This window comes from Aquarana catesbeiana, linkage group LG12, assembly GCF_042186555.1.
Source record: "Aquarana catesbeiana isolate 2022-GZ linkage group LG12, ASM4218655v1, whole genome shotgun sequence".
NCBI lineage: Eukaryota > Metazoa > Chordata > Amphibia > Anura > Ranidae > Aquarana > Aquarana catesbeiana.
In genome coordinates, this window is record NC_133335.1 from 45,748,452 (window position 1) to 45,775,341 (window position 26,890).

Genomic DNA, 26,890 nt, shown 5'->3' on the forward strand with positions numbered 1-26,890 from the left:
CTGGTTAGGGGCACAAATTACTTGTCTTGCCTTGGGTGCTGACAACCCATGCTACAAAAATAATTATACTGTTAGGGGTCCCCACAACTTGGGAAATTTTATCAAGGGTTCATGGCACTAGAAGGTTGAGAACCACTGCTATAGAGGGAATAGGACACAGATATTTGGAAATGGCACTGTATAGACTTGCTGTACACTGTGAAAGGGCAGATGATGCAGTGCAGTTTCCTGTAGGGGGCAATATGTGCAGTGTGATAAAACTATGAAGCAAGTGCTAGGATGTGGGCACAGTGTGTAGGGCACAGTGTAGGGGGGGATATGGAAGAAGAGGGCAGAGCATATACTAATAGACTGCTGTGTGACAGAGGGCAGTGCAGATAGACGAAGAAGGGCTATGCTGGAAGTGCAGTGAGAAGTAGAAGACTGTGTATTGTCTTCTCTCCTCGGCAGACCATGGGATTACAAGCAAGGAGTTGAGATGCTGTTGGATGTGGTGCTGAGAAAGACGAGAGAAGAAGGCAGCAGCTGTCAGAAGAAGGTGGACGAGGTGTTGGAAGGACTTTGGAATCGTGTGATGGGTGACAATGCTGTAGAATGGAGAGGGACAGCCCGTGTCTTATCTCTATGAGGAGGTAGCAGAGGGTTGGCTTTCTCTCTTTTTTTTTTTTATTGATATAAAGACCTTACACCGTGACTCTTGTCTCACTACAGGGGAGGGGGGCGAAGGTGAACCGGGGGAGCACCTGCTGGTCAGAGCGCTGAGATGGTCCGGATGGTCCTCCTGGGTTTGCTCCTTCTGGGGAGCTCTCTAGCCTTGGACAACAGCTACCTGCCCGGCAATTATGGGTCCACAGAAGCGGACGCACAGCGATTTATCAATGACTTCAACAGCACAGCCGAACTGATCCTGTACAAGAGTGTGGAAGCCAGCTGGACCTACAACACCAACCTAACAGAACATAACTCCCAGCTCCAGGTAAGCCGACCAGAAATAGACCTCAGCTAGTCCGACATTGCTGACCGCTCTCAGCGGCTCTTCCCAGCGCTGAGCTTCACCTTTTTTTACTATAGTTCGCTACCCAATGTTAGATTGTATTCAGCGAGCCGATAAACCATGGAAATGATCGAATGGTCTCAACCTATAATAGATCAGATGGGTCTGTACTGGGCAAAATAGGCAAAACCCAAACATTCCACCCAAATCCTATAGAAGTTGAGGAAGAGCCACAGGTTTTGATGCAAAGTACAAGATCTGAAAAGGTAGCTGAGGAATGCATGGTTACACTACATTCATACATTGCTTATTGTTAAACAATCCTGACTGCAATTATTAGCTAATATTATACAGGATTTATATAGTGCCAACAGTTTGCACAGCACTTTACAATATAAAGGACCATATGGTCACAATACAAAAGGGTTAGGAGGGTCCAGCTCATGACCGCTAACAATCTACAAGGGAGGGGCAAGTGATACAAAATGTAGTAACTGAGTGGGGATGAGTTTAAAGAAGTTAAGGTTCCCAAGCCCACCCAAAAAAAAAAAAAAAATTATTCTGCCTAGGTGGATCTGATGCTGCATTTGTCCCTCGCCACCTCTACAGTGAGAACTGAGCAATCAAACACTGCTGATCGCTTAGTTCCCCCCTCCAGCGCTCACTAGAGTTCAGAGCTGTGCAGAGGCGAGAGGGGCTGGCTCAGTTTCCCGGTGGCTCACCGAGAGGCCCGGCCAGCTGCCGGTCCATGCTGCTGGGTTGATCCCAAATGTAAAGTCGGGAGATCAATCCAGTGTCTGGACCGGCTGAGTGATGCCTGAAAATGGGTCATAGGACTGCATTCCTGTGATCCATAGAAGTAGAGAAATATTCCCCCCTAGGTGGATCTGATGCTGCATCTGTCCCTCACCACCTCTACAGTGAGAACTGAGCGATCAAACACTGCTGATCGCTTAGTCGTCCCCCCCCCCCCCAAGCGCTCACTGGAGTTCAGAGCTGTGCAGGGGCGAGAGGGGCTGGCTCAGTCTCCCAGTGGCTCACTGAGAGGCCTGGCCAGCTGCCGGGCGGATCCCAAATGTATAGTCGGGAGATCAATCCAGTGCCTGGACCGGCTGAGTGATGCCTGAAAATGGGTCATAGGACTGCATTCTTGTGATCCATAGACATAGCGACTAAAAAAAGCTTTGGCCGTACTTCTCCTTTTAATGGAGAACGTTAAAGTGGAATTCTGGGATAATTGCTCATAAACTGCCCACTTCAGTCTGGTCAGCCAGCAACGCTGCAGGGAGAGGAGGGAGCACTGACAACAGATGGACCACTGAAGCCTATGGGCAAGGTCATCGTTCTAAGCTTTATTAGTCTTTGTCAGAGCGCTCTCCCCTGCCACTGGCTGTCTGACAGGGGAGATTACATGACCAGACCAGAGCAGCCTGAAAATAGGGAATATACATCTTTCTTACACACGTTAGTATAGGTTATCCCGGAGTTCTACTTTAAAGTTTAGTTGTTAGGTGAAGATGGGATAGACTTTCCTAAAGAGATGAGGTTTTGGAGACCGTCTAAAGGTGGACTGAGTAGGAAATGGTACAACAGATTGAGGGAGCGAGTTCCAGAGGATGGGAGAAGCTCAGTAGTCCTGGAATCCACCTGCTCAGGAGGGAATCTGTCCGCCGAATCCCTGCTGAGCAGGCAGATGGCTGTTCTGTGTCCGCTCCGTTTATGCAGAGCGGACACACACGGCCTGCTCTTCTCTATGAGCAGTTGAATGTAAATGGACAGCTTGTCCATTTACAACCTACTGTCATCCCTTCCTATCCACCAGACAGATGGGGAACATCTGTTTTTAGCAGATCGGATCAGATGTCGGTGGGTGTCAACGGACACATGTCCGTTGACACCCACTACCCCATAGAGGGCAATGGATGGTCTGATCTGGCCCGCCTAAAAAAAAAAAACTGACAGGTGGACCTGATCGGTCCGCCCATGGGAAAGGGGCCTTAGTCTCTGACCTGAAACAAGTATGCATATCTGGAAAGTCAGACACCATTACTCTTCTAGTTTCAGGTAAAATGCACAAAATATTGCAGCTAGTGGGCAAATCTAACTGTAAGCAAACTAACATCTGCAGAATGGGAGGTAGCAATTTTAATCTTTATGTTGTTCCCAGGAAGGGTTTCCTTCAAAGTGACCCTTCCACCACAGGGTGACATATATAATAAAGCCAGCTCTGTAAAAGACCTCATCTATTCATTCTTTTCATTTGAATACTTTTCTCTACTGACTGGCACTCAAACAAAGGACAACGTTGCATGGCAGAAGTGCTAACCATGAAGTCACTGTGCTGCCCCTATAGCTATACTTAAATTTGCCCTGTGTCTTGAAACGCTGCTTCTATGCCCCTGCTCCTTCTCTTAAAGAGCTGGTCTTGTTTTATATCTGGCGACTTTATAAAACAACTTTTGAGTGTTTGGTCTATTAATTGCTATATGATGGCCCATTCTCATGGTGGACCCTGGTCTTCCAGAATGCAAGGCCTCAGCCATAGTAGGAAATGGGTCGAGGGTTGTAGAGTAGCATATGGATGTGGCCCAGGCCTTTTCTGCAAAGTAAGTGTGGCTCTGGTCTGGGCCCCTCAGTGAAGAACTTGAGAGCGGAGCTAAAAGTTTGTGTTTAGATGGGTAGCTGCCACTCCGGTTAGGAAAACAATTAAAGGACAACAAATATGACATCTTTTAAGTATATAGCGGATGAATGTGGGACTCCTAGGTCTTGTATACTTTTCTTTCACCTTACAAAATACCACTAGGAAAAAAGTCTTGTACACTTCAAACAGCAGTAATCCTTATGCCGCGTACACACGAGCGGACTTTACGGCATACTTTGCCCGGCGGACTTTTCGACGGACTTTACGACGGACTTTCCGAATGGACGGACTTGCCTACACACGATCAACCAAAGTCCGACGGATTCGTACGTGATGACGTACGACCGGACTAAAACAAGGAAGTTGATAGCCAGTAGCCAATAGCTGCCCTAGCGTCGGTTTTTGTCCGTCGGACTAGCATACAGACGAGCGGACTTTTCGGCCGGACTCGAGTCCGTCAGATAGATTTGAAACATGTTTCAAATCTACGTCCGTCAAACTTTTGAGAAAACAAAGTCCGCTGGAGCCCACACACGATCGAATTGTCCGCCGAAATCCGGTACGCCGGACCAAGTATGCCGTAAAGTCCGATCGTGTGTACACGGCATTAGATATCAGACATTATCTTGCATAGCTTGAAATGCTTGCCAGCTAAAAAAACGAATAATTCTTGCTGCTTAGGGTTAGAACAGCCATACAAAGAGGAAGGCATACTATTCAGTTTGAGAAAAGATTACATCTACCTGTTCCTGTAATTACCGGCATGTGCCCGAGCTGCAGTGAACTGACTGCCCTCAGGCACCCCTGATTTTTAGTGCTAGAGAAGAATGTTTAGCTTGGCCAATGATTCTTGTTTGGGCAATGGAGAGAGAAAAATAGACTGTGCTGGCAGATACCGCTGGCATCGCTTATTACAGGGAGAAACAATAGTAAGGTTAGACAACCTGTCATGATGGCTAATTGATGGTGGTTCCTAGTTGGCTGACAGTCATGCACCAGACTTTATGGATACATGGTTTTCATTTGACAGTTGATGTCCCTGACATGGGACAGCAGATCTGACCACCAGGATACTCTTCTGTATGTTGTGTCCTAAGCCTTTCCTTACTGTCCTCCACAATGCACACTTTGCTGGTAACCATACATGCACAGATAGTGTTCCAGTAGTGTAGTTTAGCTACCTCTGTGGATATACAAGTTAGTGGGACTTCAGGAAAGATACGTGAGCTGATTTCTCATGATTTTGTCTGGGAAATCTATTGCAGTCAATTGGCTGACCAGGGGGCTGCCCTTATAGGTTGTAGTGTGCCCTATTTTCACCAATCGGCAATATGACTGTGGTCAGGTGACGTTCATCTTATATCTATGGGTACTCTTATACTACAGTATTTTGTTACATTTGTGAGTTCACGTATTTAAACCCTATACTGCCTAAAATTAGGGGTTAGCAACCAGTAGATCGTGGTCTGGGCTTGTTGTCTCTCCATCCAAGAGCATCAAACAGAGAGCAATGCAGAGGGACTACTTGTAAAGTTGGATCTGCAGTAGAGCGCAAGAGCTGCATAAGCTGATGCCTCCTCTCTAGTGCCGGCTTCTGTCCCATGTAGAGTAATACCAACTGCACTCCATCTCTTATCTCGGCTAGCACTGCTGCTCCTCTGAAAAGTGATCAGAATGTGTTTGACAGATGGCGAGGATATGTTGCCTCCTCTCCACCTGATTTAAACCCATGATTGTTGTGCAATGCACTTGATTGCGACACAGTAGTACAGCAGTTAGAGGTTTTAAATCCAGTGTGAGGAGGTGACACTGTGCCCAGTGATCTTTGACTTCTCCCATGTTTTTCAGGTAGCTCTCCCCCTCTTTAATCATTTGCCACCTGCCAAATGACGGAGGAGTGGTGCGGCTCTCATTCTGGGATGACGTCATATGACGGCTCCCTAGAACGGCCGCTGTGGGCGCGTGACGTTTTGCGGCCGCGCCATGTTCCTAGGACACTGTGCTACCCCGATCTCGGTAAAGAGCAGATGATGCGGCTCTTTAAGCATGTGATTGGCTGTGTCCAATAAGTGCCGCCTATCAACGCCCACCAGTGCTGCCCATCAGTGCGGAATATTGATGCCACCTCATCAGTGCATCCTATTGGTTCCGCCTCATCAGCGCACAAATGTATTTATTTTTCAAAATTTTCAGGGTTATTTCTTACAAAAAAAAAAAAAATCCAGCAGTGATTAAATGCCACCAAAAGAAAGCTCTATTTGTGTGGGAAAAAAATATAAACATTTAATTTGTGTACAGTGTAGCATGACCAAGCTTAATTGTCATTCAAAGTGTGACAGCGCTGGAAATTGGCCTGGGCAAGAAAGTGCCCAGTAGGCACGTAGTTAAGGTTGCCTACCCCTGGCCTAAATGTTTGATTGGTAACAAACATTTGTGTGCAGCTAGCTGTTCTGCAAACCATTTCCAGTGGTATAAAATTGAATCTGGTACAGTTTTGTATCATAGTTACATAGTAGGTGAGGTTGAAAAAAGACAGAAGTCCATCAAGTCCAACCTATGTGTGTGATTATATGTCAGTATTACATTGTATATTCCTGTATGTTGCGGTCGTTAAGGTGCTTATCTAATAGTTTTTTTTTTTTTAAACTATCGATGCTCCCCGCTGAGATCACCTCCTGTGGAAGGGAATTCCACATGTTTGCCGCTCTTACAGTAAAGAACCCTCTGTATCTTTACAAAGAATCCATTTTTAAGTGGCACCAAGATCTCAGTACTTTGCAGCTTTCTGCTTTGGAGTCAGGGAATGAAGTAAATGGAGCTCGGTTTTCCACTGATTACTCAACAAAGACAGCAAATATGACTTTCTCATTTTAAACTTCTCTACAACACTGTTATATATGCTTTTGTATGGACAGTCTTCTATAACCTTGCAACTCGGCATAGTTTTTAATTCCTTTGTTATGGCTGACATTTCTGCTGGTCATAGGTATGCAGTTAGTTGCCAATTTCTTTCCTCTATATTAAGCTGTATTGCCAGTTCCTAAGGTGTTAGGTTGTGCATTGAGCAATAGATCTTGCTTTACCTTCTGTGAAAATACTACATTTTTACTACAACGTGGCACGTAACTCAGGAAATCAAGGATATTTCTTTTGTCAAATAGGTAATATAGTGATCACATTCTCATCCTCATAAAATGGAGTGCTGGCTTATCAGTCCTACACAGACCATGTAAGGAAAATCTCTCAGGCTAATTAACCAATGTCATGCTCCAGTATAGTAAGAATAAACCCTGACCGTAAGCATCTATGTTTCCTGTACTCCGCTTTGGGCCGTGTCAGAGAATTCCCAAAATAACTTGAGAAATAGAGGGGGAAATTGAAACATTGCCTAGGGTAAAAGTGCATTTCAGGATAAAAATGAAAGTGAATCGTAAAACAAGAACATCATTTTTCATATAGTGAGGAGGAATCGTATGTATTTCTTCTCTGCTGTCACATTTTCTATTCCTTTTATAGATGCTACACAGGCTAATTTGTGTTTTATGTCATCCGTTAAGTGCATCATTGTAGGGCGAGAGATCAAGCTCATCCAGTGTCGCCAACGGTCAATATTTTTACTGCAGCCAGTAAAAAATGGGCACTTTTCTCCTACCAGTAAATGCCAGTGACAGGAAAAGGTTGCCAGAAACATGGCTGACGCTCAGCTCAGAACTGCACATGCACAGTTTCAGTCCGCAACCAGCCAAGATCATCCGAGTGCCTGCTACAGTGTGTTTGGGCGGTGCCAGCGGGTCTGGTGGAGGCGGTGCCTGAGCGTGACTTGTGTCTGTCATAGTGCATGGGACCTGGGTGGCTATTGTGAAAGATAATGTTACACCGAGTAAATTGATACCCAACATGTAATGCTTCAACATTGCGCCCACTCATGGAATGGCGACTAATTTTTACCATTAAAAATCTCCATAGGCGACATTTAAAAAATTCTATAGGTTGCATGTTTTGAGTTACAGAGGAGGTCTAGAACTAGAATTATTGCTCTTGCTCTACCGATCGCGGCGATACCTCACATATGTGGTTTGAACACCATTTTCATATGCGGGTGCTACTCACAAATGCGTTCGCTTCAACACCCGAGCTCGGCGGGACGGGTGCGTTAAAAAAAAAAAAAGTTTTTTTTTTTTTTAAACTTATTTTACCTTTTTTATTTTTTATTCTTACACTGTTTAAAAAAAATGTCACTTTTATTCCTATTACATGGGATATAAACATCCCTTGTAATAGAAAAAAAAGCATGACAGGACCTCTTAAATATGAGCTCTGCGGTCAAAAAGACCTCAGATCTCATATTTACACTAAAATGCAATAAAAAAAAAAAAAAATTTGTCATTTAAAAATTTTTTTTTTTTAAATTTCCCTTTTAAGACGTATGGGCGGAAGTGACGTTTTGACGTCGCTTCCGCCCTGCAATGTTATGGAGACGGGTGGGGGCCATCTTCCCCTCACTTGTCTCCATACCCAGCAAGGGGTAACATCCGATCGCCTCCGCTGCTGCCGACAGGTCCTGTAAGCGGCGGAGGACACTGGAGTGCGGCAGGAGGCCCTCTCCCGCCATTGATAAAAGTGTTCTCTCAAGATCGCTTTTATTGGAAAGCAGACCACCGGCCGAAGAAGAGGATACCGGGGTTATGGCAGCTAGCTGCTGCCATAACAATGATATTCCTCTTCAAAGTTAGGACGTGTATCGGCGTGCGATGGTCCGTAAAGTGGTTAAAGCACATTGCTACTTGCATATTTTACTGGTTTGTAGCCTAAATACTTACTTTTTCCCTTTTAAACTGTAATTTTGTAACTGTTGGAAATGGCAGTAAAAACGTGGCGGTGTCAGTAAATTTTGCGTGTTGTGTCAGTAACTTCCAATCTTTTTAGGTTGGCAACACTGAGCCCATCCATCTTTTACAGCACAGGTGCATTACGTATCAGTGATTTGCTTTATTCAGCTCCAGCCTATCTCCACCTATTACCAGACATTTCAGCATTGCAAATGTGCTGGTGAGCTGAATACCCCTCTAATGTCATGTAACTCATGGGGACTCTAGTGGTGAAACCTCCCCATTGCAGTTATTCATCGTCCCCCTTCCACATGTTTGAAATAATAAGGTTATTGAAGCATCGGAACATCCCAATCATTTTGGCTTTTGTATAAAGTGGGGTTGATTTATTAAAGCTGGAGAGTGCAAAATCTGGTGCAGCTGTGCATGGTAGCCAATCGGCTTTTAACTTCAGCTTGTTCAATTAAGCTTTGACAATAAAACCTGGAAGCGGATTGGTTTTTATGCAGAGCTGCACCAGATTTTGTACTCTCCAGGTTTAATAAATCAACCCCTATGTCCAAGCCAAGTTCAAGGATGGGCTGCAAATGTATTTGCATCTTCATCATTGGGCTGCCCTTACATCCTGTGTAGATACCGTTTTTATCGGCATATAACACGCACTTTTTTCCCCTGAAAATAGGGGGATATTCGCGGGTGTGTGTTATACGCTGACAGCGTACCTCGGAGGGGAATAAGGGGGACGAGTGCCGATGGAGATCACCGAGCCGCCATCTCCTCTCCACTTAGCCCTCCAACACACAGTCCCGCCTCCGCCACTGGCATTGGACCAGTGTTCTGTCTATCACAGGAGCTGGTCCAATGCCGATGGCGGAGGCGGGACTGTGTATGTGACTGCCGACTGAGAGTGAGGAAACGGATGACGGCTCGGTGATTTCATACGAGAAATGGTGAGCTGCATTTAGGGGGCGGATGGGCGCTCAACAGGCTGCGGATGGGCGCTCAACAGGCTGCGGATGGGCGCTCAACAGGCTGCGGATGGGCACACAAACATGTATTTTTTTTTCCTGAAACTTCCCTCTTAAATTGGGGTGCGTGTTATACGCCGATAAATACGATAATTGGTAACTGGAACAATTTATCTCTGGCCCTCGGCCATCTCTGGCCACTAGCAAAGACAGCACAGGGTAGCATGGAGTGAAAGTCTGAATCCCAAAAGAAAAGAAAAAACAGTGCAGTCCACGCTAAGGATGCATCATAGGTTTTCATCCTGCGTTGCCCCTGTGGCTATGCTAATTACCTCTTCAAGGGTTATTGGGTCTTTGATCCTTTATTTGAAGCATGGTTGGGTTGCTATAAGATGCATACTGCAGCGCAGCTGGAGGGGCAGTTTAGGAAAAGCCCTCACGTTTATTTACCCTAAGCTGCATACTTGGTACACTGAGCAGAGTATGCATCCAGCTGCTAACAGAATAGAGACCAAATTTCAGAATATGCTCAGTGGTGAATTTAAAATGAATTTCTAAGTAGGGCGGCACAGTGGTGTAGTGGGTAGCACTCTCGCCTAGCAGTAAAAAGGGTCGTTGGTTCGAATCCCAACCACGACACTACCTGCCTGGAGTTTGCATGTTCTCCCTGTGTGGGTTTCCTCCGGGTACTCCGGCTTCCTCCCACACTCCAAAGACATGCTGGTAGGTTAATTGGCTTCTGTCTAAATTGGCCCTAGTATATGAATGTGAGTTAGGGACCTTAGATTGTAAGCGCCTTGAGGGTAGGGACTGATGTGAATGTACAATGTATATGTAAAGCGTTGCCTATATTGACGGCGCTATATAATAAATAATAATAAGTCAATCATCCTAGCTAAACTTTTTTATATGTAGTATATTCACTATTCTAACCTCAATGACCAGATGACAAAAAGATTGAGAGCCCAGCTCAGGTGCACAGAAGCATTTTAAAGGACAAATTCGTAAAAGAGCTCCTAAGGCCCCTTTCACACTGGGGCGGTGGGGCGTCGGCGGTAAAATGGCGCTATTTTTAGCGCCACTTTACTGTTTTAGCGGCGGTATTTGGCCGCTAGCGGGGCAGTTTTAACCCCTGCTAGCGGACGAAAAAGGGTTAAAACAGCCCGCTGCGCTTTGCCCGCGGTATAGCCGCGCTGCCCCATTGATTTCAATGGGCAGGAGCGGTGAAGAAGTGGTGTATACATCGCTCCTACACCGCTCCAAAGATGCTGTTTGCAGGAGGTTTTTTTTTCCCTCCTGCCAGTGCACCGCTCCAGTGTGAAAACCCTCGGGCTTTCACACTGGAGACACAACAGCGGCAGTTTCAGGTTGGCTTGCAGGCGCTATTTTTAGCGCAATAACGCCTGCAAATCGCCCCAGTGTGAAAGGGGTCTAAGTGTGTGTGTGTGTGTGTGTGCGGAGAAGTTTATACATTTTGCCTGTATGAGCAGCCATTGTAGGCTAAAGCGGACTCAAAAGTGACAGATATTAACCGACAAGAATAGTGACCCACTGTACCTCCTTTTTTGAATATGGCCTTTTTGATAAGCTTGGACTCCTGACATTTAAAAAAAAAATGAATGTTCTTTTAAAGCCTTTTTTTATATACGTCAACGTAACAAAATAACCAGACAGGTATAATGAGTGAGATTGATGATTCGTGAAAGGCTGCACATAATTAAGCCTGTACGTTTCAGCGTACAACAATAAAATAGTCGTGTTAACAGTTGTCATTCAGATGGTTTTTCTTTCCCTTGTCAAGAATGAATCCATGTTTAGGCAACAGTAGTAGTATGGAGCATGATTAGAAGCTGTTCTGACTCTGTTGCTGTACGGCTCTGATCTGCATTCCCAACGTGTCTGTGAAGACAGATGTTAAAACAGATAAAGAAAGCAATTAGGCTTTAAATGCCTACAGTATATCCAGCTGTACAAGAAGTGGGACAAACAACAAAAATAAACAACCCTGAAAAAATGAACTCAAGCTGAGTAGTGAGCTAACGAGCTGTAATCAGCAGAACGCAATGGCGATTAAATAATAATTGGATGGGAGAGGGAGCGGTGCTGTTGGAGTAGTGATAGGACTGTGATGTAGAGTGACTTTGTCTTTGGGGCCGGATTACAGATGTCCGTAGACGACGGTGCAGCTAGTAGAGGATTAACTGCTTAACAAACTCTATAACCACTCTCCTGCCTGGGTAAAGTTTAAGAGCCAGGGGTATAGAATAATGAAAGGTGTGTGTTGTTGGTTGTTGTTTTGGTGGTTATTGTTGTGGTGGTTGTGGTTGTTGTTATGGTGGTTGTAGTTGTTGTGTGGTGGTTGTAGTTGTTGTGTGGTGGTTGTGGTTGTTGTTATGGTGGTTCTAGTTGTTGTTTGGTTGTTGTGGTGGTTGTAGTTGTTGTGTGGTGGTTGTGGTTGTTGTTTTTTCTAGTGTAGATTGTCTAAGCAAAGCTTGGATCATGGTCACACCAAACTCCATTTCTATAATAGGAACCTAGTGGGGTTTTGAGTGAAGCCTAGTGATAAGGGTGATTTTTAGGTAGCTTGGTTAGGGTTGCCACTTTTTCTTCAAGCCAAACACTTTAGCGGGGCACAGAAATTTTTTAAAATACACTATAGGATTGGGAAACCTTTTTTGGGCACTCCAAAGAGAATAGTAATGTGGCAAACATAGCGACGCCCCCCACTCTCCTGTCAGGCCCTGGTCCGAGCCACATTCCTATCTGAACAATGTGTCTTGGTTTTTAGGTGGACTGAAACCTGGACACATGATTCAAAACCTGGACACTCTGGGTTAATCCCAGACAGGTGGCAACCCTAAGCTTCGTATCACTACTGAAATCGCCAGAATTGCATCGCTGACTGATGGGACAACTGCTTCTATGGTATCGGCTAAATGAGAAGAATTTTAAAGGAAACCTTTCCAGAGAGAAACTTAAAGGCAGCCATTGCGCAATTCTCATTCTAGTAGTTGCTGTCTGGTCTGATGATCCCTCCCATCTGAATATCCAGTCTTTTTACCGGTTTCCTTACAGTTTTATATCTTAAAAATAAAAAAAACTAACTCCAAGCAAATTTATTCTTTTTTTCAGTTTTTAAATAAAGTGGGAGAGTTCCACTAGGGATATTTTTTCTTCCATTCCCATTTGGTTTCATGTACAAGGGATGTTTGAAAACCTCTCCTGACCGCTGGAAATTGACCGCTAGTAACCGACGATTAAAAAAGTCAATTTTTCCACATTTAGCGGTGTTTGCGTTTTTTTAGAACTTTTTACATTGTTAATGGTTAGACATGTATCCCCATTGAAAATTCCTATAAACGAAACGCTTATCAATGCGAGTTACCGCGTTTGCACGCTGTTACAAGCATTTGGCGTTTCAAATGCCAGTAAACTTCCATCCTGAACGCAACTTTTTGCTTTAAAAAAAAAGCCACTAAACTCAACTGCCTCTAAACAACTGTAAACTACTCGGTGTACATGGACAGATAAGATGCCATTGAGGAGAGTTCAGGGGCTGCTGAAAAAAACGCCCAACTGCTTCTAAACATCCATTTATCAGCAGCAGTGTACATGAGGCCTTTCTGTGATGCAAAATGTGGGAAGTCTTTAGGTTGTCGGCAAGGTACGGACAGCAATAAAACCTTTGCCAAGCCTTTTAACTCTACCCCACTAAAAATGTGCTCCCTGTTGGAAAGATTTCCTATCTTTACAGGAAGTCATGTAATATGTCCCTAGTAGCGGCACAGGTGGAAATCAACTCCTGACAGTTTCCTCTGCTTTTATTCATAATAAAGGAAAATGTGCATGGATCTGAGCTTCCAAAAAACTACAATTCCCTTTTTAAAAGAAAGTCAGTGTGTACTGTACCATGAGGTCAAATGTAAATTGCAGAAGTAAAAACGCACAATCTATGAGTTCATTAACAAACTGGGTACCCTCTTGGCGCATGTGTTGAGGCCGGTAAGTGAGGACCTACGTGACTTACACTACTTATTCTGAAGATTCCAAAGTTATGAACTCGGCCTAGATCGCTCAAACTTTCCAGCATTTCTATCGCAAATGATATAATCTTAGATTCCAATTTGGACTCCTTCCTCTAAAATGGACCTGATTGACAATTTTTTTTACAGTCCTTGGCTATGCCCACATTCTCCTTGCATGGTAGAAAAGAGATTGAAGGCCCTATTACAGTTGAAGAATTGTTGATTATGATTTATACCTCTAAGCCCCGGGACCAGATGGGGTTTTTCCCTCGGCTACTACATGTCTTTCCAAGAGATCCTCTCCCCTCACTTTGTGCAAGCTTACAATTCTGTCAGGGCAGGCCAATATCCTCCACAAAATCTATTGAGGGCCCACATTACGGTAATGCCGAAACCAGACAAAGACCTCACCCATGCAGTAATGACAGGAAATTCCCCATTTAAACATTGACCTCAAACTGTTCTCAAACATTTTAGCTAACAGGATACTTCCATATGTTCCCCAGCTGATCCACAGTGACCAGGTGGGTTTTGTTCCGTTCTGAGAAGCAAGAGACAACGCTACAAAAGTCATTGTGTGGTTTTTTTTTTTTTTTTTTTGTTTCTTTGTTTTTATACATGTTCCTAGTTGGAGGCCTTCACCTTTTTATACTTTTTGTCTCTGGATGCAGAAAAGGCCTTTGACCAGGTAGACTTGCAATTTTTGAAGTCCACATTGACTCATGTGGTTCTGAGTCATCACAGGATGTCTTGGATTTCCTCCCTCTAGTCTATATATCAAGCAGCCATGCAAATTAAGAATCCTAACCAATGGCACTAGATAGGGGTGGTACCCTATCTCCTTTAATCCAACCAGCAAATCTGTTTTTCACAGCACAAACTCTCCAGCAGAATGGGTAGCATTTTATATGGCTGAGACAAACCACTTAACATTGTATTTGTTGTGGATGATTTTGCCAACCCTAAAACAATTATTTCCAAATATACCTTTGACAGTGAATATTTACATACCTTCAATTATGATCATTAATAATTATTAAACCATGGAAAATACTGTGTGAACTATATATACAGTCAAAAACACTGTGTGACCAAACAATAATGATAGATAGAAAAGAAAGTCCCAGTGCTCTTCAGATCAGACCCATTTTCACAAATCTAGATCTGTAAAAAAAAAAGCACATATATATATATATATATATATATATATATATATATATATATATATATATATATATATATATATATATATATATATATATATATATATATATATATTATTGTACTCACAAGGTATAGTGCCTGCCGGCAGCAAATTCAAAAAGAAAAAGAGAAAGGATGTTCAAGGGTTGTCTGCCGGTATTTACATTTTATAACAAGATACACAAAACCATCATATAATAATATGTTTTATATGATGGTTTTGTATCTTGTTATGAAATGTAAATATCCGCAGGCCACCCTTTCTCCTTTTTTTTTTTTTTTTTTCTTTTTTTTTTTATTTCCTTATTAGAAAGCCAAGCATGTTTTACAAATGCAGTGTGAAAGCTCACTATATACAGTGTTATTAGTGAAAATAGTAAATATTCGTTTCATTTTAAAAAAAAAAATATTTAATTTAACTTGTAAAAATCGTTATCATATCTGGAAAAAAATAAATTTTAAATATGAAAGTGGCTGTAGTACCACAAATCGCTTCCGTGCCCTCCAGGCTAAACACCAGCTTTGTGTGAGTGTCAGAAAAAAACGCAGTACTATTCGCCGCGAGTGTCTTCAAATGTCTGTGCAAATTACCATCTTTGACGTCTTCTCCCGTGGCCATAATTCTCCTTCCCAGAATCGCACTGTGCAGCAGGAAATAAGGGTGCTTTCCTCCTACAAACCTTTTACTACTCTGCCTGTTAAATATGCTGTAAACCTAGTAGATTAGAAGAATCAACCAGCTCTTATTGAGATTTGGCGCACCAAACATGCAGTTATCTGGAATGTGCTCCATTGACACAATGGTACACCATCTTAAAGTGCGTTCCTTTTCATAACCCCAAACCAAGAATAGTTGCATTAAACAGTCTGTATGCCTTCAACATTGATTGTTCGCTTAATACGCTGTAATTTTTTATTTTTTTTTGTCCTCCTAAATAAAGACACTGAACTCTAAATTAAACCGTAAAAAAGTGTTACGTTTCATTTTACCTGTATGAGTGTGTTTTGTGTATAGGTACGTGTTTACTAGGTCATGAAGCCAAGGAAAGAAATTTTGGTATATGTTTCCATTAAAACAGGACACATTATTATTATTATTATTTTTAGCTTTTATAGTATGTTCAACCTTATCCTAAAATGGATCGGTGATAGAAGCATTTGAACTATCCTGGATACTCATCTGGGCAGCTGAAGGCAATCGAATCAGTACCAGAGCTGTCAGCAATAGTGACTGCATAGTTAATAAATTGTGGGGGCATTATCCATAGGAAACAGCAGGTATGGGGGAACCACTGGTCTTCCTGTATGGGGCCCAGGCCTGCAGGGTGAATTGGATGTGGGCAGCGAGAGTGATCAGTTCTGTGGGTGGGGAGGTTGGGTAATTACTGGAGCCAATCCCCTGTATGGGTCTCTACAGCAGCTGAAAGCTGGATTCTTTTCCTCTCCCTCTCGTTGGCTTTCAGCTGCTGCAGAGAGCCATACAGAACACAGGGGATCGTTTCCAGTAATTACCCCTCCATTAAACGGATCACCCTCCCTGTGCACCATACTTTTCTTCCTGCTACCATGGCCCCCCTGTGTGCCCCCCACCCAACAATATGATCCTTCAAGATGGAGAGTGGGTGAGGGTCCAGTAAATGTCTTATTTACCAACACCTTCCTTTCCTGAATGAACACAATGTGGTTGATTTACTAAAACTAGAAGACACAAAATATGGTGCAGCTGTGCATAGAAACCAATCAGCTTCCAGGTTTTATTGCCAAAGTTTAACTGAACAAGCTGAAGTTAGAAGCTAATTGGCTCCCATGCACAGCTGCACCAGACTTTGCACTATCCAGTTTTAGTAAATCAACCCCAATGTGTTCATTCAAAACTAAAGCATTGGCTGTATGGGGCCCCGTGGTTTCTAACATCTGCCATGGGAAACCATTCCCTTATCCTTTTATATAACCTTACCTAGAAATATATGAAAAAGATGTTTTGTCTCCCTTCAACAAGTTTTCACTGGACACTTTATGCTTCAAGGCAATGCAAACCCACAAAAGGACAGGCTTCACTTTTCATCAGTTTAGAGTCTGTGTAGTTGATTTACTCACTCTACCCAAAATAGATTTCAGTTTCTGGTAAGTACTAGAGAGTTAAATCTATGTGTGACTTCCCCTGCGTTTCCGAGTTCTCAGTGCTTCCCTATTCCACTGAGAAATTTCAGACTCCTGGGTTTTCTCGGGTATTTTTTTAATATAAAGTGGAACTAAACTCTCTCAATCAATATTTAACTATTTTTAAACCTTATGCTGCTAGCATTAGTAAATAGACGCTTCTGGTTTATGGCCTAGGCCAAAATGATGTCCTCCATCTCAGATGGGCATTTTTTTTTTTTCATCTGGAAGTGGACTTTCTTGGCAAAGCACACCCTACTGCCTTTATGCCCAAGCTAAAAGCAGATGGTTTCTAGGTAGTAAATGCAGCATGAATCATCTGCCCTTACTCAAGATGGCCGTGACTAGAAATGCTAAGGGGTGTTTTCTTTTTAAAGTGATTTTTCATCAAAATAAAAGCATGGAGACATGGATGGAAGAGTGGGTTAGCTTTGAATATTAAAATGAATTAAAGAGCATTTTCAGTTTATGGTGCTCGGATACAGTTTTTAGTTATTTTCTAAACAGGCATATTATAAATGTAGCTATTGTAAAAGTAAAATTCAGGTGTTTTAGGGGAAAAATAACAATCTCCTGCTAGTGAACAATATATTGTAAGGATTTCTTTAGCAAACATGAATGCAGATTCATGTCTTTGTCTACTTTTTAGAAATGTTAGCCTGACCCACCAGTGGCAGCTGGTGAAGTTTTAGGATGGGGGCGCCAGACCCTGCCCTTTTTTGACCCCTCCCACTTCTCATAAGCCACACCCCTTATAGAATCCACCCACACCGTCCCCTGTATTTCACTTGCTTCCACCCATAGTGTCAGGCGTATACAGCCCCAGCATCACAGATAGGTGTGTGTATATAGGTCAGCAAGACCATGTCAATTCTCTCTGGGATTGGGAGAGTTTGCCTTAGTTACCCCACGTGATCAGCCCCAGCCCCTGTTGTCATAAGATGTTGTCAATAAGTAACAACCTTTTTTTTAGCCTTGGAAGTGTTTTCTAAACTATCCCGCCAACAATGGTTGCATTGAGCATGAGGGGCAAGTGATGTAGGAATAGGAAGGAGTTGGAAAGCACTTCTTGGTGTCTGGAAGTGACATAGGATAGATGTCCAAGGCAGTGTGTAGAACTTCAGAAAGTCCACAAATATACTGGCATGTTGGAAGCACTTTTGCCCTGATGGGGTTAGGTGAGGCGGCATGTTTTGGAAATCCGCTGGAGACCTTGCCAAGAGTAGTTAGGGGCACAAAAAGCATGCTTCCGGTGGGTAACTGGGTATTTGGGTAAGGCTAGATGTTTCTCATATGAAAAAGGCCTCTGAAGTATGTGCCATTGGCATCAAACAAAGCCAGCACTTTACACAATACTCTTGCCCCTAAGAAGCTCTGAACCATTCACATTGGGTACTGCCCCTGAGAAGCTACCATCTAAAGTCTCCATCACGTCAAACTCTAGGACTAGTTAGTATGAATACCAGTTTACCCATACCTCCCAACATTTTGAGATGGGAATGAGGGACACAAACTAGCAAACGTAAGTAGACATAGGACACGCCCCCTGTCACACTCCCTTAAAGGAGGATTAACCAAAAAAAAGGTTAATTAAATCCACAAGTGCTTTTTTTTTTTTTTTTTTTTTTTTTTTTTTTAACCACTACTATTCCTTTATATTGGCTTTTAAAATTTACAAATGCAGCAATGCAGAAATTGGATGAGGTTTAGCACTGGGAAACACTTTTTGAAAGATAAAACGTGCATTTTATATACAACTATATGGATCAGACCAAAATGAGTGACGACAAATGAGGGGAAAAGAGGGACATCGCTCCAAATCGGGGACAGTCCCTCGAAATCGGGGATAGTTGGGAGCTATGGTTTACCTACTAGCATGGCTTGGGTGTCCTGCTATCCAGTATAAGTATTCTAGAACTAATGTTGGCTGCTCTGTTATTACACACCTCTGTGAATTGCATCAGGTTTGTTTTTTAAAAAGCCTATGGAAGAGCTAATTGGTGAGTATAATTTTCTTCTATTTGACGTATAAGATTTACTGAGAACAGGCCATGACTGTGTGTGTGTTGTCACAGGTCTGCACAGTCTGAAGTGGTGGAATATGTGTTTTGTTAATATCTAACAGAATTTGCAATATTTTGGTTGAGTAACCAGGTAAAAGCCTCCAATTATACTGCAGATATCAAAGTATACTTGCAAATGAAGCAAATATATTTCCTGCCTATAGTAAAGTCTTGAAGGATAATAACTTGTGATATTGTTAGAACACTTACAAGTTTTCGCTTAGTTTGTCAGCATGTTGCACCTCATTAATGCTGCTTCCTTGTTCTTATGACTCCTTAAAGGTACAAGCCTCCCTAGAAGAGCAGGAATTCAATGAGGTATGGGGACAAAAAGCCAAGGACCTTTTCAATAAGACCTTTGACACCTTCAAAGATGCACAGCTCCAAAAAATCATCAACTCTATCTGGACCTTGGGTGCTTCTAATCTGAATGCATCAGATCGTCTAGAGGTGAGTGTTTGTTTTATCTCCACCTTTTGTGAAGGACATCCAAGTAACCTCCCTGTACCAGTTTCTGGTTGCATCTTTTTTACACCCTTGTAAATGAAAAATATTTGTACTGTGATTAAGAGGTTTGGATTTTTTTTTTTTTTTTTTTTAATGTGCATAAAGCAACCATATATAATATTGTATTACTGTTCTTTTTTGGAGTGTGTTGTTGTTGTTTTTTTTTTTTTTTTTTTTAAACATATGGTATCGGAAGAAGAAATTCAGGAAGTGGCTATTGCTGACACAGCAAGGCACAGTCTGTCATAAAAAGCTCTGAAGGTCCAAATTCTGAGTTGGGTTTTGACTCAACCTTGTCTGATGGCAAGTGAGCAGTGGTGCTCTGCCATGGTTACATTCTTCAAAATGCCTTTACTTTCTTCAAGTAGGCCCAAAAGGATTGTCAAGCAGCTCTTGGGCTTCCAGGTGACACTGCATCTCTCACGCAATGCAGATGTCTTGGCAAACAATTGAGGTGTACAAACATTGTGTTATAGGATGCAATAGGGCAATACGTACAGTTGTGCTCATAAGTTTACATACCCTGGCAGAATTAGATTTCTTGGCCATTTTTCCTGGAATGTGAATGATAACACAAGCTTTTCTTTCCCTCATGATTAGTGTTTGGCTGAAGCCAGTTATTATCAATCAACTGTGTTTACTCTTATTTTAAATCATATTCACAACAGAAACTACCCAATTAACCCTGATCAAAAGTTTACATACCCTGGTGATTTTGGCCTGATAACATGCACACAAGTTGACACAAAGGGGTTTGAATGGCTATTAAAGGTAACCATTCTCACCTGTGATCTGTTTGCTTGTAAAATAAAAGGTCAGTGATTTTGTGGGCTCCTGACAGACCCTTGCATCTTTCATCCAGTACTGCACAGACGTTTCTGGATTCTGAGTCATGGGGAAAGCAAAAGATTTCTCAAAGGATCTGCGGGAAAAGGTAGTTGAACTGTATAAAATGGGAAAGGGATATAAAAAGATATCCAAGGAATTGAGAATGCCAATCAGCAGTGTTCAAACTCTAATCAAGAAGTGGAAAATTAGGGGTTCTGTTGAAACCAAACCATGGTCAGGTAGACCAACTAAAATTTCAGCCACAACTGCCAGGAAAATTGTTAGGGATGCAAAGACAAACCCACAAATAACTTCAGGTAAAATACAGGACACTCTGAAAACCTGTGGTGTGGCTGTTTCAAGATGCACAATAAGGAGGCTTGAAGAAAGATGGGTTGCATGGTCGAGTCGTCAGAAATAAGCCATTACTATGCAAATGCCACAAAGTATCCCGTTTACAATACGTCAAACAGCACAGACAAGCCTCAAACCTTCTGGCACAAAGTCATCTGGTGTGATGAGACCAAAATTGAGCTTTTTGGCCACAACTACGCTACATTTGGAGAGGAGTCAACAAGGCCTATGATGAAAGGTACACCATTCCTACTGTGAAACACGGAGGTGGATCGCTGATGTTTTGGGGGTGTGTGAGCTACAAAGGCACAGGAAATTTGGTCAAAATTGATGGCAAGATGAATGCATTATGTTATCAAAAAATATAAAATACTGGAGGAACATTTGCATTCATCAGTCAGGAAGCTGTGCATGGGACTTACTTGGACATTCCAACATGACAATGATCCAAAACACAAGGCCAAGTCGACCTGTCCATGGCTACAGCAGAATAAAGTGAATTCTGGAGTGGCCATCTGTCTTCTGACCTCCAATATCTTTGAGCCACTCTAGGGAGATCTCAAACGTGTGCGTCATGCCAGACAGGAACTGGAGGCTTTTTGCCAAGAGGAACAGGCAGCTTTACCATCTGAGAAGATAAAGGGCCTCATCCACAAAAGACTTCAAGCTGTCATTGATGTTAAAGGGGGCAATACACGGTGTTAAGAACTAAGGTGTTAAGAACTAAACTTTTGATCAGGGTCATTTGGGTAGTTTCTGTTTTCATTATGATTTAAAGAGTAAACACAGTTGATTGATAATAAATGGCTTCAGCAAAACGCCAACCACGAGTGAAAACAATTTGCGTTATCATTCATATTCTCTGAAAAATGGCAAGTTTGGATTGTTTTACTGATTTACCAATATAAAGACAAGTTTCTACACTGGCCACCAATGTAATGGGGATTTACACTGACCACTAATGTAATGGGGATTTACACTGACCACCAATGTAGAGGGACCTTCACACTGGGCACTAGTGTGAATGAAAGAGAATGAGAAGATTTACACTTGCCACCAATGTAACAGACATTTAGCCTGTGTTCACATTTGTGTGCCGAACGCATGCAAAATTGCTTTCCTGACACCACAGAAACATACTGCCCTTTAGCACATACACAGCAGTGATATTATTTGTTAATGAAGCCCTCCTGCATCTGCTGAGATGTGCGTATTCACATGCACCAAAATTCACGGTGCTGTGGCACCATGTTATTTTGAAAAAGGGTTCCACTTCCAATTTGCTTACCTTTGCAAAACAGGCTGATGTTAGGCCTAATGACCACAGTTGTAGGCAAAATTTTCCTGCATGCCCCTTTTCTTCCCCGGTGGGCAGCATTCAGCAGAATTGATGGTGGATATGACCTCAGGGGGTCATGATATACATATGAATGACGTCGCTATTTACATATCAATGCCGCCAGTCCACGGCTATTTACATATTAATGTCACCGCTATTTACAAATCAATGCAGGTTATTTACATGTAAACACAGGGTCTGCAGGGGAGTCATCTGTACATGGCAATAGGGGCAGAACTTCGCAGCATTAGCAACATCTCCCACTGAGATATCAGGACACAGGACTAAAACTTCAAGGAAATTTAAACTGGGATAGTTGGCAAGTATGAGGCTCCATTCACACTAGCGCGTTTTTTGATGCATTTTGCATTTTGCAGAAATGCACGGGAATTTTTTAACATGGGTTCCTATGGAACATGTTCACATCAATGCCTTTTTGTTTCTCTGCATTTTTGGAAAGGGTCGGGGACTTTTTTTCATGCAAAAAGCAGCGTTCTGCATGTAATGGATTTCAATGGACAAGCATCAAAAACGCAAGTGCACCGTTTTTGCAGCGTTTTTGATGCGTTTTTGCCGTGTTTTTTTTTTTTTTTTTTTTTTTTTTTTTAATTTTTTTTTTAGACTGTAAAAAAAAACTGAAAAAAAAAAAAACCGCAAAAACGCGGCAAAAACGCTGCTCAAAAACGTGGCAAGCATGGAAAAAAAAACCTCCAAAAACGCTCAAAAGCAACATGCATAGGTGTGAATCGAGCCTGAGGCAGCTGCTTTGGGCCCCACAACAATGATGGGGCCCAGGGCAGCTGCCCCTTTTCCCCTGCCTTAAAGATGGCCCTGGCTTTACTGCATATACAAACTGATTTTACTGTTGTGGGTTTAGCAACACTTTAAACAGTGGGTGACCTAGCTGTGTTGCCTAAATCTTATAGTTAAGAAAACTTGATATGCTATCTGGTAGTTGTGTAACTCTCCTAAATATAATTTTTTTTGACCTGGCGTATTTAGCTAGGATATAAAAATTATTAAGCAGCTGTCATGATAGTAGAATGGTATTTAACCATAACAAACACAAAAGGTATTCGTTAGACTTTATAAAATAGTACACAGATTTTGTTCTGTTACACACATTATGCAGTCACCTACTTTTAATATACGGTAGAATCAATGACCTAGTAATTTAATAACAGCACTTCATTCCTGGAAAAAAAACAATACATAGCCAATAAGTGGGCTCTTCATGACATAGTGTTCATTGTATGCTTGTGATATAAATACAAGTCCTATGGCAGTACATGTTGTAAAGAAAATCGTGTGCTCTTCTTTCTTAGTCCACTCACACAGCCCTCCTCCCTATTCTTCCTCTACTCCTGTATCCCTGTTGTGGGGATTGTTGCCTGTACTGACCTTGAACAGGCCGTAAGGAGCCAGCGACGGATGTAGAGAAATGTCAGGGATTGTCGGAGCTCTTCAGATGGAAAGCAATTCAAGCATTTAATGAGTTCAAACACCCGGCAACTGCACACTGGATCCTTGAGAGAAAGGAAAAGATTGCAGCCAGCTGACACGCAAGAAAGGCTGAATACACACAGATTCTGTGCTTGCTACTTACGGCCAAATTGCCATAGGGCAATGGGGCTGATTTACTAAAGGAAATAGCGGTTTACCTTGTAAAGTAAACGTTCACTTTACAAAGTATTTATTTACTTAACTTGGTGAATAGGTTGAAGCTGTGTTCATTTTGAATACCCACTAATATATGGGGGAAGAAATGAAAGAAAAAAAAATAGATGTTTTTACGTACGTGCACATGATTGGATGATTGAATTGAACACAACTTCATCTCTTTTTCGCTAAGCTGAACCTTCACTCTTCAAAGTGAACACACTCTAATAAATTAAACTTTCTGTGCTGTAACCTGTAGCAGCCGGAGATCATTTCACACTGATCTGACTTGAACTGAAGTCTGTTGTGAGCAATTGCAATTTATGGCATTATTTTTCTGGTTTAGATTGCCACATTACAATAGGGATGGGGGATCCCACCCGACTGTCGACTGTCACATTAGAATAGGGATGGGTCCCACTTGACTGCCACATTATAGTAGGGATGGCTCCCACCTGACTGCCACATTATAGTAGGGATGGCTCCCACCTGACTGCCACATTAGATTTAGATTAGGTATGGCTTCCACCTGACTGCCACATTGGAATAGGGATGGCTCCCACCTGACTGCCACATTATAGTAGGGATGGCTCCCACCTGACTGCCACATTAGAATAGGTATGGCTTCCACCTGACTGCCACATTAGAATAGGTATGGCTTCCACCTGACTGCCACATTGGAATAGGGATGGCTCCCACCTGACTGCCACATTATAGTAGGGATGGCTCCCACCTGACTGCCACATTAGAATAGGTATGGCTTCCACCTGACTGCCACATTAGAATAGGTATGGCTTCCACCTGACTGCCACATTAGAATAGGTATGGCTTCCACCTGACTGCCACATTAGAATAGGTATGGCTTCCACCTGACTGCCACATTAGAATAGGTATGGCTTCCACCTGACTGCCACATTGGAATAGGGATGTCTTCCACCTGACTGCCACATTAGAATAGGTATGGCTTCCACTTGACTGCCACATTGGAATAGGGATGGCTCCCACCTGACTGCCACATTATAGTAGGGATGGCTCCCACCTGACTGCCACATTAGAATAGGGATGGCTCCCATCTGACTGCCACATTAGAATAGGGAATAGGGATGGCTACCACCTGACTGCCATACAATAAAAAGGATGACTCCCACCTGATAGAGTAGAAGAAACATATTTTAGTGCTGGCTAGAAAGTGAATTGTAAAACCTAGAAAAGAGCAAAAACCTTTTGTGAAACATAAAGGACTGACAGTGGTTTGCCTTGAATTCCCTGGAAAAGATCCCCCTATCCAAAACTAGGTTCACACAGCCTGTCGAGTAATTGTTGGTGTAGAAATGAGGAAATGTATGCTGAATGCAGAAATTTCACTTCCCATACATGAATAGAAATTCATGTATAATCTATGTGCTTTGCCCAGGATGTTCTTTGTCTCCATAGATCTCTTAAGGTTCAATGTAAAAGTATTTAAGTTGCCCAGAGCAATCAGATTCAAATAAGAATGATACCTGGTTGCTATGAAGAACCGTTTTTTTGTTCCAGATTTCATAAATATGCCTCATTGTGTCATGGAGTATTATGTTCTTATATTCATTCAGCCAGTATTCCCATATTTTGAAAGGCTACAAATTTTGAAAAGCTACAGAATAGTGTATTCTAGTGTCTAAGTATGGCTAGAATCCATTATCCCTTCAGGATGCTTCATATGCAGCTAAAGTTTCATTATTCCATACCCAGCAGTATTACAAAATCTCATGAGCAGAAGATGAATTGGTGAAAATAGTAGTCATTTTTATTTTATTTTTATTTAAAATGTAAAGCAATTACATTTGTAACATAGCTCACAAAGTAGTTGTGAGTTGTGAGCTGATTGTCCTTATCTTTCCATGTCACCTAGTTCAAACTCATCATCCTTCTTCCCTTTTTTTTTTTTTTTTTTCTAATCTTCAGTTAATATGCAACAGAAATGAAACCATAAAATTATTCTGCCTAATTATTCTCGCATTCTTCTAATGCGAGCTTTTGATGGAAGGAGATTCATTTTATGAGACAGATGACACCGAAGCAGTTCCTGTAAAAGTGGTGTTTTAAAACAAGGGGAAACCGTAAAAGTTTCAAACTTATTGAAGGCTTATGTCAGAACTCCTCCTTTTAGCAACAAATGTTTACGGTGGTTTTGCATATTTTGCTAGAAGGTAATTTCCCAGATTTTACTTTAGGGCCAACTGAGCTTTCTGTTTTGAAATTACATTTCAGGTACATCCAAACAAAAGGTGTGCAAGGTCTTATGCCCCGTACACACGGTCGGACTTTAAGACGGAAAATGTGCGATCTGAGCTTGTTGTCGGAAATTCAGACCGTGTGTGGGCTCCATCGGACTTTTTCCATCGGAATTTCCGACACACAAAGTTTGAGAGCTGGCTCTAAAATTTTCAGACCACAAGCTTCGATCGCACATTTTCCAATCGTGTGTAGACCATTCCGACGCACAAAGTGCCACGCATGCTCAGAATCAAGCAGAAGAGCCACACCGGCTATAGAACTTCATTTTTCTCGGCTCGTCGTACGTGTTGTACGTCACCACGTCCTTGAAGTTTGGAATTTCCGACCAACTTTGTGTGATCTTGTGTATGCAAGACAAGTTTGAGCCAATGTCTGTCGGAAAAAATCCGATGGATTTTTTTTGTCAGAATGTGCGATCGTGTGTACAGGGCATTACAGTTCATTTTAGAAAGTTGCCACATACTGAGTAGAAAACCCTGTCTGCCAGCATACTACAGTGAAGGAACCCATCTCTCTGCAGAGGTCCAACATGCCCACCTGTGGAGTAATGGCTAGAGCTCTCCAACCAGCAAGTATTAGATTTGCTGATTGGATAGCTGCAGCACTCCTTCAGCAAGGGGCGTGTTGGACCTCTGTAGAGAATCCACTGCTTCCAAAAAGAGAGCTGAAGGTCCTTGAATGAAGAATGCTGGCGGGGACAAGCTACTTTACCTAGAATGTGGCTGCTTTTTAAAGAAAACAAACTATAACTGAAAGCTTACTTGGACTTTAAAGTTTCTGACACTACAGTGGCTATTAACAAAGGTTTAGGAGACCGTGGCTCTTTAATGGCAGATCCATATATAACTGTCTGTACTAGAGTTAATATCTATGGGTCCTTTTTGCTAACTATTAACTTCTCCTTAATCCCATTAATCAGCATGTTTTTTTTATTGCACAGACAGAAAACACATTAACAGAGTTGGTGTTCTACTTTAAAAGTTATTAAAGGCAGCTCTTAGGCAATGGGAGGGAAGGGTACAGTATGGCAGTTTTTCTTA

General features: G+C 42.3%; 1 protein-coding gene across 2 annotated transcripts in view; it reads left to right on the forward strand.

The window, feature by feature from the left end:
- The first annotated feature begins 250 nt into the window (after positions 1-250).
- The window catches only part of ACE (angiotensin I converting enzyme), a 70,395-nt gene continuing 43,755 nt past the window's right edge, over positions 251-26,890 (forward strand). The window contains exons 1-3 of one of the 2 annotated variants that reach the window (XM_073607680.1): positions 251-632; positions 712-976; positions 19,169-19,336. In XM_073607680.1, coding sequence (XP_073463781.1) covers positions 764-976; positions 19,169-19,336 — 381 coding nt within the window. In that variant the 5' untranslated portion in view covers positions 251-632; positions 712-763. Of the gene's footprint in view, positions 977-19,168; positions 19,337-26,890 lie in introns of both variants that reach the window. The other variant, XM_073607678.1, reaches the window with a different exon arrangement.